The following is a 16,781-nucleotide window of genomic DNA, read 5'->3' as shown; positions in this document are numbered from 1 at the left end:
CCACCACCCCCCCAAACCTACTCTCACCCCTCCCCCACCCCCCCAAACCTACTCTCACCCCTCCCCACCACCCCCCAAACCTACTCTCACCCCTCCCCCACCACCCCCCCAAACCTACTCTCACCCCTCCCCCACACCCCCCAAACCTACTCTCACCCCTCCCCCAACACCCCCCCAAACCTACTCTCACCCCTCCCCCAACACCCCCCCAAACCTACTCTCACCCCTCCCCCCACCCCCCCAAACCTACTCTCACCCCTCCCCCACCACCCCCCCAAACCTACTCTCACCCCTCCCCCACCACCCCCCAAACCTACTCTCACCCCTCCCCCCACCCCCCCCAAACCTACTCTCACCCCTCCCCCAACCACCCCCCCAAACCTACTCTCACCCCTCCCCCAACACCCCCCCAAACCTACTCTCACCCCTCCCCCACCACCCCCCCAAACCTACTCTCACCCCTCCCCCAACACCCCCCCAAACCTACTCTCACCCCTCCCCCACCCCCCCAAACCTACTCTCACCCCTCCCCCAACACCCCCCAAACCTACTCTCACCCCCTCCCCCACACCCCCCAAACCTACTCTCACCCCTCCCCCACCCGCCCCAAACCTACTCTCACCCCTCCCCCACCCCCCCCAAACCTACTCTCACCCCTCCCCCAACCACCCCCCCAAACCTACTCTCACCCCTCCGCCACCACCCCCCAAACCTACTCTCACCCCTCCCCCAACCACCCAAACCTCCTCTCACCCCTCCCCCACCCCCCCCCAAACCTACTCTCACCCCTCCCCCACACCCCCAAACCTACTCTCACCCCTCCCCCACCACCCCCCCAAACCTACTCTCACCCCTCCCCCCCACGCCCCCCAAACCTACTCTCACCCCTCCCCCACCCCCCCCAAACCTACTCTCACCCCTCCCCCAACCACCCCCCCAAACCTACTCTCACCCCTCCCCCAACCACCCCCCCAAACCTACTCTCACCCCTCCCCCACCACGCCCCCCAAACCTCCTCTCAGCCCCTCCCCCACCCCCCCAAACCTACTCTCACCCCTCCCCCAACCACCCCCCCAAACCTACTCTCACCCCTCCCCCACCACCCCCCCAAACCTCCTCTCACCCCTCCCCCACCCCCCCAAACCTACTCTCACCCCTCCCCCACCCCCCCCAAACCTACTCTCACCCCTCCCCCCCACCCCCCCAAACCTACTCTCACCCCTCCCCCAACACCCCCCCCAAACCTACTCTCACCCCTCCCCCACCCCCCCAAACCTACTCTCACCCCTCCCCCAACACCCCCCCAAACCTACTCTCACCCCTCCCCCAACACCCCCCCAAACCTACTCTCACCCCTCCCCCAACCACCCCCCCAAACCTACTCTCACCCCTCCCCCACCCCCCCAAACCTACTCTCACCCCTCCCCCACCCCCCCCAAACCTACTCTCACCCCTCCCCCAACACCCCCCCCAAACCTACTCTCACCCCTCCCCCACCCCCCCCAAACCTCCTCTCACCCCTCCCCCACCCCCCCCCAAACCTACTCTCACCCCTCCCCCACCCCCCCAAACCTACTCTCACCCCTCCCCCACCCCCCCCAAACCTACTCTCACCCCTCCCCCACCCCCCCCAAACCTACTCTCACCCCTCCCCCACACCCCCAAACCTACTCTCACCCCTCCCCCACACCCCCAAACCTACTCTCACCCCTCCCCCACCCCCCCAAACCTACTCTCACCCCTCCCCCACCACCCCCCCCCCAAACCTACTCTCACCCCTCCCCCCCCACCCCCCAAACCTACTCTCACCCCTCCCCCCCCACCCCCCAAACCTACTCTCACCCCTCCCCCACCCCCCCAAACCTACTCTCACCCCTCCCCCACCCCCCCAAACCTACTCTCACCCCTCCCCCCCCACCCCCCCAAACCTACTCTCACCCCTCCCACAGACCCCCAAACCTACTCTCACCCCTCCCACAGACCCCCAAACCTCCTCTCACCCCTCCCCCAACACCCCCCCCAAACCTACTCTCACCCCTCCCCCACCCCCCCCAAACCTCCTCTCACCCCTCCCCCAACACCCCCCCCAAACCTACTCTCACCCCTCCCCCACCCCCCCCAAATCTACTCTCACCCCTCCCCCACCCCCCCAAATCTACTCTCACCCCTCCCCCAACCACCTCCAGCCCTCCCAACTTCCCCATTGGTGGCCTGGTTGCTGAACTTGTTTTTTAATTTATTTAAAGTTTTACAAAAGTTGGTAGTCACAGTTGTGTTGGAAACATGGTGGCCGGTTTATGTACTGTATACAGCAATGTGATAATGACCAGATAATCTTTCTCTTCTGATATAGATTAAGGGATAAATATTGGTCAGGATAAGTCCCTGGGGATTATTCCCCAGCTTTTCTTGGAAACAGTGCCATGGGATCTTTTACATTTACCCTAGCTGGCAGATGGTTTGGCATCTCATCTGAAAGTCAGCACCTCTGACAGTGCAGCGATTCCCTCAGTGCTGCACTGGAGTGACAGTCTTGGTGTTTTTTGAGCTCACGACCTGGAGTGGGATTTGAATCCAGAACCTTGTGATTCAGAGGCGAGTGTGTTACCAACTGAGCAACAGCTGACATGTAGGTAGATTGTTCCACATACTTCGAGCTTGAGGCCAGACACTTTGGGGTAGTTTTGACTTTGGACGACAGTGTAAAACAGGCTATAGTGAGTCAATAGACTGGTTTTCAGTTCTCCCCATTTTAGGGTCAAAACACAACTTCGTCAGACTTTGATTGTTAAACTTTAATCATAACTTACAAATTATACTTTTATAAGAAATCACAAAAGACTGAATTTGGAAATATTTCTGATCTACGGCCTGTGCAAGCTTAGCGGGCAGATTCTTTTAAATCTGAAAGTGAAACCACTTGTTTAGCACAGTGGAAGGAGTTTTGCTTTACCATTTTTTCCATTTTGCAGATACAATGACTCTCTCCTCGAGGAAGGTAAAATGATGCATAAGTTGAATCACGATCGAGTCATAAAGCTGATAGGAGTTATTTTGGAAGATGGCAATTACTCGCTCGTTATGGAATTCATGGAGAATGGGAACTTGCTGCAGCTTTTACAAAGTGTAAGTTTCAAAAGTTTACAACAATTTCCCACACTTGGTGGCTACAGTCTAGGGTTGCCAATCCTCCAGAATTAGCCTGGAATCTCCAGCAATTGAAGGTCAATCTCCAGGATACTGCTGTGTGCATCCCTGGAGAAAAATCATTGAGAAATTAAAAAAAGGTTTTTTTTGTCATTTTCTTTGAACATCCATCTAAAAATATTGAAAATGGGGAATAAAAGGCTGTTCGGCTGACAGTCATGCATCATCCAATTGGGTAATGTGTCTTTTTTGCTCTCCATTTGGCGTCGGAAGGCTGTGTGTTACATGGATGGATGTGCTCGTTCACTAATGGCTGGAGCATGGGGGCAAGTCATGTGATGAAACCTCCAGGAATACTTTCAATCACAGTTGGTAACCCAATGTTTTATAGTGTGGAGAAGTGAATAGTTCTCTTTCATTCACCTTCCTATTATATGTACCAGGTACCTATTCCATTATCTGTGAAAGGAAGAGTAATTCTGGAAGTCATCGAAGGAATGTCTTATTTGCATGAAATGCGTATTGTTCACAAAGATCTAAAACCTGAAAATATCTTGGTCGATGCAGATTATCATATCAAGGTAAAAAAAAAAGTAACATTGTTTATATTGTAATGTCCTAAAAATACCGTTTATTGTTAGGGTTTTCAATCCAGTGTTTGAATATTGAACTAAGTCAAATGAACGAAGGCTGACTTGCATATAGCAGTGGACTGGTTATAGGACTAGATTAATGGTTATTTTAGTAGTAGTTATACTATTGGATTAATGGTTATATTAGTCGCAGCTATATTACGGGACTAATGATCCAGAGACATAAGTTCAAATCCTGCCATAAGAGGTGGGGAATTTAAATTCAATTCATTAAACAAATCTGGAATAAAAAAGTTAGTTCCATGAATACATGTACCTTTATTGTTCCAAAACACCCATCTAGTCCACTAATGCCCTTTAAGGAAAGAAATCCACTGTCCTTACATGGTCTGGCATATACGTGATTCCAGACCCACAGTAATGTGGAAGACTCTTGACTGCCTCTGAAATGGCCTGAGCAAGCCCCTCAGCTGTGTGTAAGAAGGCAGCTCACCATCTTTTCATGGGAAATTAGGGATGGAGGAGGGGAGTGGGTGTTGGATGTGAATACCTTACCAATTACATTGTTAAGGTAAACAGGTGATGAGCATTTGAACACATATATAAATAGGGCACAGCTGGACACTGAACAAAAGTCAATAAACTCTCCCAGCGAGGAAGGTCTCTGTGTCTTAGTTTTGACTTCACCAGCTGGCGTGGATCTGGTGGACAGAGGGGAGGGAGGAGCTCAAAGATATCCATGATTGTTTTTTGAATGGGCTGGCCAGATGGGCAGGCTGTCAGGTGAGAAAGCTCGCAACAGGATGCTGCAGTCTGGAGACCGATCACAGGGCAGAAGGAAGGGATTATTCTACTTCATGCCCCAATTTTCTATTCCATTTAAGTCAATAATGTAGAAAATTAGGCTGCCGATTTGCCACAAGCCTGTTTTCCACTATTGATGTAGACCCCCTGGTGCAACATAGGGAAACGCAGCAGTCAACTTGCGTACAGCATACACCTGCAGATAGCCAAGACATGTTTATTTGCTTTAGTGATGTTGATTGATTGAGAGATAGATCTTGGCCAGGACATAATTGCCCTGCTCTGCTCGTCTTCGAATAAGGCCATGGGACTTTTTTACGTCCACCTCATTGGGCAGATGGGCTTTGGTTTAATGTCTCCTTTGAAAGACAGCCGCTGTAACAGTGCAGCCCTCCCTCAGTACTGCACTGAAATGTCAGCCTAGATTATGGGCAGAGTCTTCTGTTTGGCGTGTGGGGGTGGACCCCACAAACCAGTGCACAAAATGACGTGCGGTGAGGTCAGATGGTGCATCCCAACGTTATCACGCGTCATTCCGATCTTCAGTTCGATGGGTGCGCACGGGAGTTGGCTGTGTGCCTGCTGAACTGTCAAGGGCCTGTTAAGGCCATTAATGACCTAATTAAAGTACTTGTCAGGGCTGCCTGTCTAACCTTAAGGTTGGCGGGGGTGTGGGGGGGGCGGAGAAGCAGGTGAAGAGCCCCGGCGGCCTTCGCATTGTTCATGGACCCTCATCCACGGGCAGGATGAGATTTCGTGAAGGGTTTATTAATTCAATAAAATGGATTATGAAAATTCATAAACATGCCCCAGCTTGTGTGACAATGTCACAGGAGGGGACATGTCTGAATAATGTAATTTTTTTATTTTTCCCATCTTTATGCCTGAATTTAATCTCCCTGAGGCACGGAGCTGCCTTGGAGATTTCTGCAGGCCCTGACTCTCCCTCCTCCCCCTGCCCACACAGGTAGCGCTCAGTGCTTCTGGGTGTGTGTCGTACTGGACGGGCCTTAATTGGTGGTGCGCAGTCGATCGCGGGCGGTGATCGGCCCCACTTCCGACCAGCCTGCCTGACGGGGAGAAAATTCTTCCCTATGTGTTCGAGTTCCTAGTGTGGGATTTGAACAGCCTGTTGACTTAGGGGTGAAAGTGCTATTACTGAGCCATGGCTGACACTAGTGCTGTTTGCATCCATGTGTGTCTCAGCCTTGACCCAGTTGGTAACACTCTTGACTCTGAGTCTCCAGGTTTAAGTCCTACTCCAGGGTTTGAGCACAAAAATCAAGGCTGACACTCCAGTGCTGTACTGAGGGAGCGCTGCATTGTTGGAGGTGCCATATTTTGGGTGAGATGATAAAATGCTGTTCCATCTGCCTGCTTGGGTGAAAGTAAAAGACCCCATTAAATTATTTGGAAGAAGAGCAGAGGAATTATCTCCAGTATCTTGGCCAATATTTATCCTTCAATCAGCATTACAAAAACCAGATCATCTGCTCACTATCACATTGCTATTTGTGGAACTTTGCTGTGTGCAAATTGGCTGCCACGTTTGCTACATTACAACAGTGATTCCACCTCAAAAGTAATTGGCTGTAAAGCACATTGAAACATACCATGGTTGTGAAAAGTGCTACGTAAATAAGTCTTTTTTAAATATGTATTTGCTCATTTTATTATGTGTTGTTCTGAACACTGGGAGCACAGCTCAGGAAATTCCGAATCGGTGAGTAAATCTTTGTCAGACAGGCAGTGAGCATTGGAGATTGTTGCCCTTCTGAAGGTTTCAGTACAAGGTGAGCCAAACCGGGAGTCAAGAGGAGGAGAGACAACCCCAGTAGAAGGGGTGGGGGCAGTGGGTGTGCGCTGGGTGGTGTTGGGCAGAAGGAGGAATGGATGAGAAGATTCTGTCGGGCAAAGCGGAAAACTTGTGTTCCCCCTGGCTTCACAAGAATTGGTGCCACAGCAGGATCTTCCTGTATTGTTTTCAGAGCTGCCTGTAAGAGACCCTTTGAGGAGAACTGGTTGGACTGCTCAGCTGTACTGGACAGAGTATGTGTTCTGCAGACTGTCTGACCATAAGACATATGAGCAGGAATTAGGCCATTCGGCCCTTTGAGTCTGCTCCGCCATTCAATCATGGCTGATAAGTTTCTCAACCCCATTCTCCCGCCTTCTCCCCATAACCTTTGATCACCTTACCAATCAAGAACCTATCTATCTCGGTCTTAAATACACTCAATGACCTGGCCTCCACAGCCTTCTGTGGCAATGAATTCCATAGATTCACCACTCTCTGGCTAAAGAAGTTTCTCCTCATCTCTGTTCTATAAGGTCTACCCTTTACTCTGAGCCTGTGCCCTCGGATCCTAGTCTCTCCTACTAATGGAAACATCTCCCCCACGTCCACTCTATCCTGGCCTTTCAGTATTCTGTAAGTTTCAATCAGATCCCCCCTCATCCTTCTAAACTCCATTGATTATAGACCCAGAGTCTTCAAACATTTCTCATATATTAAGCCTTTCATTCCTGGGATCGTTCTTGTGAACCTCCTCTGGACCCTCTCCAGGGCCAGCACATCCTTCCTGAGATACGGGGCCCAAAACTGCTCACAATATTCTAAATGTGGTCTGACCAGAGCCTTATAAAGCCTCAGCAGCACATCCCTGCTTTTATATTCTAGTCCTCTCGAAATAAATGCCAACATTGCATTTGCCTTCCTAACTAATGACTCAACCTGCAAGTTAACCTTAAGAGAATCCTGGACTAGGACTCCCAAGTCCCTTTGCACTCCAGATTTCTGAATTCTCTCCCCATTTAGAAAATAGTCTATGCCTCTATTCTTCCGACCAAAGTGCATGACCTCACACTTCCCCACGTTGTATTCCATCTGCCACTACTTTGCCAATTCTCCTGACCTGTCCAAATCCTTCTGCAGCCTCCCCGCCTCCTCAAATACTACCTGTCCCTCCACCTATCTTTGTATCATCTTCAAACTTAGCCAGGATGCCCTCAGATCCTTCATCTAGATCATTGATGTATAAAGTGAAAAGTTGTGGTCCCAACACTGACCCCTGCGGAACTCCACTAGTCACTGGCCGCCATCCTGAGAAGGACCCCCTTATCCCCACTCTCTGCCTCCTGCCAGACAGCCAATCTTCTATCCATGCTAGTACCTTGCCTCTAACACCATGGGCTCTTATCTTACTGAGCAGCCTCCTGTGCGGCATCTTGTCAAAGGCCTTCTGGAAGTCCAAGTAGATAACACCCATTGGCTCTCCCTTGTCTAACCTGCTCGTTACCTCCTCAAAGAATTCTAACAGATTTGTCAGGCATGACTCCCCTTGATGAAACCGTGCTGACTTTGCCCTATTTTACCATGCACTTCCAAGTATTCTGAAATCTCATCCTTAATAATGGACTCTGAAATCTTACCAACGACTGAGGTCAGGCTAATCGGCCTGTAATTTCCCGTCTTTGCCTCACTCCCTTCTTAAACAGGGGGGTTACATTAGCGATTTTCCAGTCCTCTGGGACCCTCCCTGACTCCAGTGATTCCTGAAAGATCACCACTAACACCTCCACTATCTCTTCAGCTACCTCCTTCAGAACTCTGGGGTGTAATCCATCTGGTCCAGGTGATTTATCCACCTTCAGACCTTTCAGTTTTCCTAGCACCTTCTCCTTGGTAATGGCCACCATACTCACCCCTGCCCCCCGACTCTCTTGAACTTTGGGGATGTTGCTCGTGTCTTCCACTGTAAAGACTGACGCAAAGTACCTATTCAGTTCCTCCGCCATTTCTTTGTTCCCCACCACTATTTCTCCAGTGTCATTTTCCAGCGGCCCAATGTCCACTTTTGCCTCTCTCTAACCTTTTATATATCTAAAAAAAACTCTCGCAATCTTCTTTTATATTACTGGCTAGTTTACCTCATATTTAATCTTCTCCCTCCTTATTTCTTTTTTAGTTGTCCTCTGTTGGTCTTTGTAGGCTTCCCAATCCCCTGGTCTCCCACTGCTCTTCGCCGCATTGTATGCTTTCTCTTTAGTTTTTATGCTGTCCCTGACTTCCCTTGTCAGCCATGGTTGCCTCGTCCTCCCTTTAGTATGCTTCTTCTTCCTAGGGATGAATTTTTGCTGTGTCTCCCAAATTCCTCCCAGAAACTCCTGCCATTGCTGTTCCACTGTCTTTCCTGCTAGGCTCATCTCCCAGTCAATTCTGGCCAGCTCCTCCCTCATGCCTCTGTAGTTGCTTTTAATTAACTGTAATACTGTTATATCTGATTCCAGCTTTTTCCTCTCAAATTGCAGGGTAAATTCTATCATATTATGGTCACTTCCTCCTAAGAGTTCCTTCACCTTAACTCCCTTATCAAATCTGCCTCATGACACATCACTAAATCTAGAATTGCCTGTTCCCTAGTGGGGTCCACCACAAGCTACTCCAAAAAGCCATCTCGTAGACATTCCACAAATTCCTTTTCTTGGGATCCACTACCAACCTGATTTTTCCCAGTCTACCTGCATATTGAAATCCCCCATGATCACTGTAACCTTGCCTTTCTTACACGCCTTTTCTATCTCCTGGTGTATCTTGTACCCCACATCCTGACTACTGTTCGGAGGCCTGTACATAACTCCCATTATGGTTTTTTTACCTTTGTGGTTCCTCAACTCTACCCACACAGATTCTACATCATCTGACCCTACGTCATTTCTTGCTATCGATTTAATTTCATTTCTTACTAACAAAGCAACCCCACCCCCTCTGCTAACCTGCCTATCTTTTCACTAGGATATATATCCTTGGATATTTAGCTCCCAGTCCTGATCCCCTTGCAGCCATGTCTCTGTGATGTTCACCACATCATACCTGCCAATTTCAATCTGCGCCACAAGCTCATTTGCCTTATTTCATATACTGCGTGCATTCAGATACAACACCTTCAGTCCTGTATTTCCCGTCCCGTTTCTCATTGTCATCCCTTTATCTGATGTGCTTGAAGGTAGATTCCTAGCCCTTTCCAAACATTCTGTCCTATTGTGTGTTCTGGAGACTTTAATAGCCTCTCCTGGGCTCTCCTTTCTTTTCAGTTTTTTTCATAATTTTCCATGAAGTTGAATCCACCCCCCCCACATGCTAACCTGCTGCTTTGTTTCCCATTAGTCATACTTCTTGGAGTTTTACCTTTCTCTTTCTCTCCCCCCCCCCACTTTCTAGTTTTAAAGTCCTGTTGACCACCCTATTTACCCTTTTCGCTAGAACATTGGTCCCAGCAGCATTGCTGATATTGGCAGGCAACATGTTGAAACACCAATCCCCCGACATTCTTCTCTGTAAGATTTTAACGGATGCCTTAACCTGCTTTTAAGAAAAATGGTTCAATGCCTTTTATGCACAGAGGAATACCACACAAGCGCCTTGGGGTAAATTTACTCTCAGAAGGCTTAATTGAAGGGAATGTGGGTCAGAAGTTGGTGCTGCAGTGTTGTAACCTCACCTCTAACCCCTGTTGTCTTTGGGCATGTATCCACGTTGGGATACAAGGTGGATGAATTTACCCACCCAAGTGTTCATCCAGCAACATTAGCAAGTCATTTTGATCCTCATGGGTACGGAGTTTTAAAAATTGGAAAATTCTCAACTACGGTTCACTGTGGTTCTCTGCAAACTACAAAATACATGCCAGAGAAGATGAAGATTTAATTGTTACTCTCTTCTCCTTTTTAGATTGCGGATCTAGGTGTGGCAATCTTTAAAACCTGGAGTCGGTTAACCACTGAAGAACAAAGGAGAAGAAGCCAAATGGGGTCAAAGCTGAAGAACAACGCAGGCACGTTGTCCTACCTGGCACCTGAACATCTGCGGTCATTGAATACGAAGGCCACAGACAAGTCTGACGTGTACAGCTTCGCCATTGTAGTGTGGGTGATCCTGACTAACAAAGAACCCTATGAACGTACGTTACTCATTCTGAATAATGCACCTCCCTAGTTACCTATGATTCATTGCTTCTCATTCTCTTGACATCATATTCGAGACAATTGTTAAAAGAAAGTTGTATCGATATCGAACAATAGAAAATAATGCTAAATACTGAAGAGGGTACCCCCTCCAATCCAGCAACTACCACATAGGCCAGTTGAAGAGGAGAAGTTACAATCCCCGATCACACAGTGACCACAGAGACTCAGGCTTCCTTTAACCGTTTTCATTCAAGTATATGCAAGGGAGCCGCTATCATTCCTAAAAATGAAGACTCAGCTCCCAGACTGATTACATTTCATTACTTTTGTACTTTTTCTTATCATAATACATTTGAGTACTTTTAAATACATCTAATTGGTAATTGACACACCAGTCCCATGCTAACTCTATCCTACTGAGTACATAAACGTGATTTTGCTAACCAGTTATTCTAAAGGGTGTATACATAATTATATCCAATCAAAATTAAAACACGTACGCAAAGACCTTGGTTCTCACAGCTCAAGACTGTTTGTGTTTCATCAAAGGCTTCTCTTTGTCCATTGTATTTCTTCCCATATCTCAGCTAAAACCATCTGCTCCTTCCCTATGTGAGAGGGGAGTGTGCTTAATCTATTTTATGTCCTGCTTGTGTCTTCAGTCTGACTCTCAAGGCTGTGCAATGTTCATCTGGTAATTGTCAACACTTAATATGCTTAGCAGCCGTGTCTGCCTGGAGATTTTAAGTGTTCTTCAGTAAATTCTTAGTGTTCTCTTTTAGCATTTTTAATTTTCCCTTAACAGTATCTTAAGTTATTGTGAGTCTCCAAGCGTTTGTAAGTGTGACTCTGAGCACAAGTTTCACCCGAACAGCACCCGACACGTTCCTGTCAAACACAAAAGCATTTTGGTTGCTGGTTAGATACTGGCGTGCTGTTTACAAATGATCCATCGTACATTACATATCAGATTTTGATTCTTATATCTACCCCCTCAGATGCACTGAATGATGCCCAGCTTCACCAGCTAGTTGTCAGTGGAGATCGACCTGATATGAAAGAAATTCCTGATGAAGCGCCTGAAAAGATTGTCCGTTTAATGCAGCAGTGTTGGGAAAATGAGCCGGAGAAGAGGCTGACTTTTGAAGGTGGGCACTTGTCTGAGCTCTGATCCTTTTTCTCCTGAGGAAATGCTGAGTGGAGATGTCCTACTTTGGAAGGCAGACCAAAAGGATTACATTACCGTCATACACACCTTCCAGTGGCTGATGGTCCAGCAGTGACTGGCTGCCCAGACTTTTGGTTAAAAAATTTTATATATTGCATAAGTGAAGTCTAACTAAACTTTATAAATTTTGATCAGTTTAGAGAGTTTTTGAACCCAACACTGAACTTGAATGTTTTGCTTCAGTATGTGTTAACTAATGTTTCAATTTTATGAAGTTACACATGGGATCTGTGCAAGATTTAGTGATGTCAAGTAGCTCCCATAAATGGTCTGAGCATCTTGTTGGTACTGGAGGTTACTCACACTGCCCTGTATCTACCTAAATGATGACCGAGCCTTGTGATGTAACAATAGCAAGCGAGAATGGATCCACAGATAGTTTTTGCAGGTGTGTTTTTTCAACCTAGGTAACACCAGATGAGGTAAAGTTTGGGGTTGAATCACCAGTTGCTTTATTCCACAGTAAGATGAAAGATAATGAGTGGCAGGTATTACCAGGGTCACTTGGCTCGATCAGGACGGCTTGTATTACAAAATAAAGACCATGTCAGTCTCTCTCTCTCTCTCTCTCACACACACACACACACACACACACACACACACACACACACACATCCCCCATCCCCCATCCCACCCCCAACTGAATAATCTCTGCATCCTGCCTAACAGCTTGGGGCAATACATTTCTGCCTGTCTTTTTTTAATCTACTCACAATATTTCACTGTCTGGCTGAATTGTTGGTGGTTTGGGCTGTAATTTTTAAAGTATCTCTCAATATGGGGTGATTTCAATTTTGAGCAATACTGTATTCCCTTTCCATTAAGATCAATTGATGAGACATGTGAGCAGTTTGTATAATAGGCAGTCAATTCAGTATCACTCCACTTGACACCATCGCCCATAGTTAAACAAACCCCAGTAATGTGAACAACAAAAAAAACCTATCCCTCTTCTACTTTTCTCCCCTCATTGGATCAACAGAGCTTTACTACACGTTTGTAAGATCCCTTTCTGAAAACGGAGACAATCTTTTGTCTCGTCTAATGTTGAGGCTTAAGGAAGAAGTAGCTTCTGATTACCACGGCAACCACCTCCTGCCCAAGTGCCATTTTTAAATTTGGGAGAAAACCCCTTATTTTTCAAATGATAAAATTAATGCTTTTCTTCTAAATTTTTTTTTTGAAAAATCATTTTAAATAAAATCCACCAATGAGGACCTCTTTCCTTAGCTTCCCAGAATGCAACTTCTTTTCATGGTTGCCACTGTAAAAGGTTTTTAAACATATGTCCTTAAGAGTTCACCTCGCAAAGCCCAATTTAGTAAAATAGTGAAATTAGCAATGTTTCTGCTACTGGAAATCCCTGAGGAATGATTGTGATTTTAAATAAATCATGAAACTTGAACATATCAAGTTTTCAGTATTCCTTGGCCAATATGTGTTTAAAAAAGAAAAATATGAATGGGTAAAAGAAGTTGGATGCCTTGAAATATATGCAGTAAAGCACAATGAATAAAACATAGGATTCTACTGAATGTGTGGCTGAGATTCTCCAGCCCTCCCCCACTACCCCCACATGACTCCCAGTTCCAACCCTCAGCAAATGGCCAACTCTGCAGTGGCTCAGTGGTGAAAGGCAACATCTTTCCATTCTCTGATCCGTGGTATGTACCAGGCACAGATAGCACCTGCACTTGTAGACATTATGTGATAACTCGTGGGAAAATTGCAGATAGACCCTGGCTTCCTTGTGCCTCGACAACAGTCAGACTTGAGAAGAAAGTCCAGGTGGGCAGTTTGTGTGACAGATATTTGGATGCCTCCATCAGGCTTGAGGCCTCCTTCTGAGATAATTTGTGACAGTACAGAGTGGGACAAGTTATTAGTCACTAGTCAAGCAAAAGTTCGTCGACAAGTATGCATTTGAAGCAAAGTAACTTACAGGGCTAAGAACCAAAAACAGAAAGTGCGATTAAACTCTTTTTTTGGCCAGCACAGATACAATGGGCCAAATGGCCTCGATCTGTGCCATCAATTTCTGTGAGGAGAAAGCAGCAAAAAGATGGTAGGAATGCACATAAGGATTTCTTTATGTATTCAGTGAAATGATGATTAAAAACAGAGAAGCGTCCCTTAAACCAAAGTCTTAACCATCTGGTTAAATATTAATAGAACCCCATGTAAGGGAAGTTATAGAACAATCGAAAGAGACGTGGAATAAAAGGGATTGTAGCAACATGGGTACAAAATTAGCTAAGTAATAGAAAACAGAGGGTCAGTGGATATTTTTTGGCTGGAGGAAGGTTTGTAGTGGAGTTCCCCAGGGTGGGTATTGGGGCCTTTGCTTTCCCTGATATATATTAATAACCTAGATCTTGGTGGCTAGGGGACAGTTTCAATGTTTGTGAATGATATGAAACTTAGAAGCATTGTAAACTGTGAGGAGGACAGTGTAGAACTTCAAAAGGACATAGCCAAGTTGGTGGAGTGGGCAGATAGGTGGCAGATGAAGTTCAATGTGGAGAAGTGTGAGGTGATATTTTGGTAGGAAGGACATGGACAGACAATATAAAATAAGGGGTGAAATTTTGAAGGGGTTGCAGGAGCAGAAAGACTTGGGTGTATATGTGCATAGATCATTGAAAGTGGCAGGACAGGTGAAAAGAGCAGTTAATAAAGCATATAGTATCCTGGGCTTTATTAATAAGGGCGTAGATTACAAGAGCAAGGAGATTATATATAATATATATATATATTATATATATATCACTAGCTAGACCTCATCTGGAGTATTGTGTACAGTTCTGGGTGCCACACTACAGGAAGGATGTGAATGCATTGGAGAGAGTGCAGAAGAGGTTTACAAGAATGGTTCCAGGGATGAGAGACTTCAGTTATGAAGATAGATTGGAGAGGTTGGGACTGTTCTCTTTGGAGAGGAGAAGACTAAGAGGAGATTTGATAGAGATGTTCAAAATCATGAGGGGGCTGGATAGAGTAGATAGGGAGAAGCTGCTCCTGCTCATAAAAGGAATGAGAGGGCACAGATTTAAAGTGATTTGTAGAAGAAGGAAATGTGAAGTGAGAAAAAACTTTTTCACACAGCGAGGGTTCAAATCTGGAATGCACGGCCTAGAAGTGTGGTGGAGGCAGGTTCAATCTAGGCATTCAACAAGGCATTAGATGGTTGTTTCTATTCAAATAATGTACAAGGTTATGGGGGAAAAGGCCAGAGAATGGCACTGAGTCATAATGCTTGTTTGGAGAGCCAGTGCAGACATGATGGGCTAAATGGCCTCCTTCTGCACCTTAACAATTCGGTGGTTGAAGCCAATATTTCTCCTTTTATATCTAAATTGTAAATAACAACCTTTTCTCTTTCAGACTGTGACCATCAATTCCGGCCATTCTATGACGAAGAGCTACGTAAAAATATTGATAAAGATTTGAAAAAATTAAGAGTAAGTATTGTTGTAAAAAGTGAATGATCAAATATTCTGCATTAATTTTAATAATGTTAATTTGATTTTCTTTTTAAAAATATGAATCTGAACAGTGTTTGTCCTGAAGACAAAAAGGCATCTGCATATCACAGCTGAATTGTTAGCAATGCAGTGATGGTATTGTCTAGGTTTAGACAGAATTTGGAACTTCTGTTACGAGTATAATTGGTTAAGTAAGACACATCTAAATCTCAATTAAGTGTTAAAACTATGATCCAGGTCAAAAATTGCCATATCACATGGACCATGTGATTCTTATTAAGAAAATTGCAACAGATCCCTTTACAAACTCTTAAAAGCCCTTTTCCAACGTTCTCAGAATCAACTGCAGATTCCACAGACATTTTAAATTATAAATTTTCCTTACTCGCTACTGCTTCCGGGTCAAAGGTCATCACACTCTCAAAACTAATTTAACTGGTTATTCATCTAATTTGAATATACCACACGCACTATCCCCCAAGTCCCCATCTTACTGCAGCTCAGCAGGTTTATTCCTAGTCCTACATCTCTATGACCAAGGACGAGAACAGCAATATCATCAATCAAGAACTCCAAGTACCCCTCCTCCAAGTCACAGACTGCCTCGCCTGAGACATGAATCTTTTCATTGCATTTCTTATTTTACAGTGTTTTAGAACCTCAGCACCAGAAGGTTTGAGAGCTTCATGAAGGAAGCACACTCTCATCTTCTCATGGTAGCTAGCAATGAGCAATAAATGCAGCCTTACCAGCACCTCCCACATCCCAAGACCATTCTATTTAAAAATTGCTGTTCCTAGCAGCTTCCTGTGTGAACGCCAAGCTTGCCTACATCAGGGTGAGTACATCTCAGAAAACAATTTGTTGAAGGTGAAGTACTTTGGGATGTCCTAAGAACACAATACAGCCCCGTATGAATGCAAGTTTTAATTTCATTGAAATGTGGCACACTTGGAAATATAATGTGGACTGGTTGCTTTTAGCACGATTACCAAAAATCATTTACAGACACAGCAAACTTAGGACGCTCCACAGGAAAGAGAAAAAGAAAATACTTTAATCGATCAAACACCTTTTCATACGGCAGAGAACTGTTGAAATATTCCAAAGCCCTTCATATGGTCAGTTACTAGGTTCAAGGGCCACAACTGTGGTTATGCAGAAGAACTCACTGTGAACCTCTCCTTAAAGATAAGCTGCTCGGAGCTAACAGTCGGGAATCAGAGTCTGAGGAGGCCAGTCGTATAACTGGTTCTGTGGCCTTCCTGACAGTGCAATTCATGTACCCATTTCCCCCTCTTTTAACCATTTCAGGAATTGTCCCTGAAGAAGCCAACCGCTCCAAGAGAACTAGTGAAGAGGATGCAGTCTTTGCAAGTGGACTGTGTCGCTCTGACACCAGACACCCCTACAAAAGGTAATTCTTCTATTCTGCGCGATAGTAAAAATTTATTTCTCTTGGAGTGTGAGCAACCTACAATGCTAACTTTTCACACGTCCATATTAATTCACTTTTGAGGAATTTAACACTGAATTAAAGATTAATTGTTTATTGCC

General features: G+C 45.7%; 1 protein-coding gene across 3 annotated transcripts in view; it reads left to right on the top strand.

The window, feature by feature from the left end:
• Positions 1 to 16,781, top strand: part of ripk1l (receptor (TNFRSF)-interacting serine-threonine kinase 1, like) — a 63,199-nt gene that overhangs the window by 21,839 nt on the left and 24,579 nt on the right. For all 3 annotated transcript variants that reach the window (XM_041184159.1, XM_041184157.1, XM_041184158.1), the window contains exons 3-8: positions 2,973 to 3,126; positions 3,591 to 3,728; positions 10,276 to 10,504; positions 11,510 to 11,659; positions 15,124 to 15,200; positions 16,539 to 16,641. In XM_041184159.1, the coding sequence (XP_041040093.1) occupies positions 2,973 to 3,126; positions 3,591 to 3,728; positions 10,276 to 10,504; positions 11,510 to 11,659; positions 15,124 to 15,200; positions 16,539 to 16,641 (851 nt within the window). The remainder of the gene's footprint in view (positions 1 to 2,972; positions 3,127 to 3,590; positions 3,729 to 10,275; positions 10,505 to 11,509; positions 11,660 to 15,123; positions 15,201 to 16,538; positions 16,642 to 16,781) is intronic.

The sequence above is a fragment of the Carcharodon carcharias genome, chromosome 3 (genome assembly GCF_017639515.1).
Source record: "Carcharodon carcharias isolate sCarCar2 chromosome 3, sCarCar2.pri, whole genome shotgun sequence".
Lineage (NCBI taxonomy): Eukaryota > Metazoa > Chordata > Chondrichthyes > Lamniformes > Lamnidae > Carcharodon > Carcharodon carcharias.
Note: the sequence above shows the minus strand (reverse complement) of the source record. Positions and strands in the feature narration are given on the sequence as shown.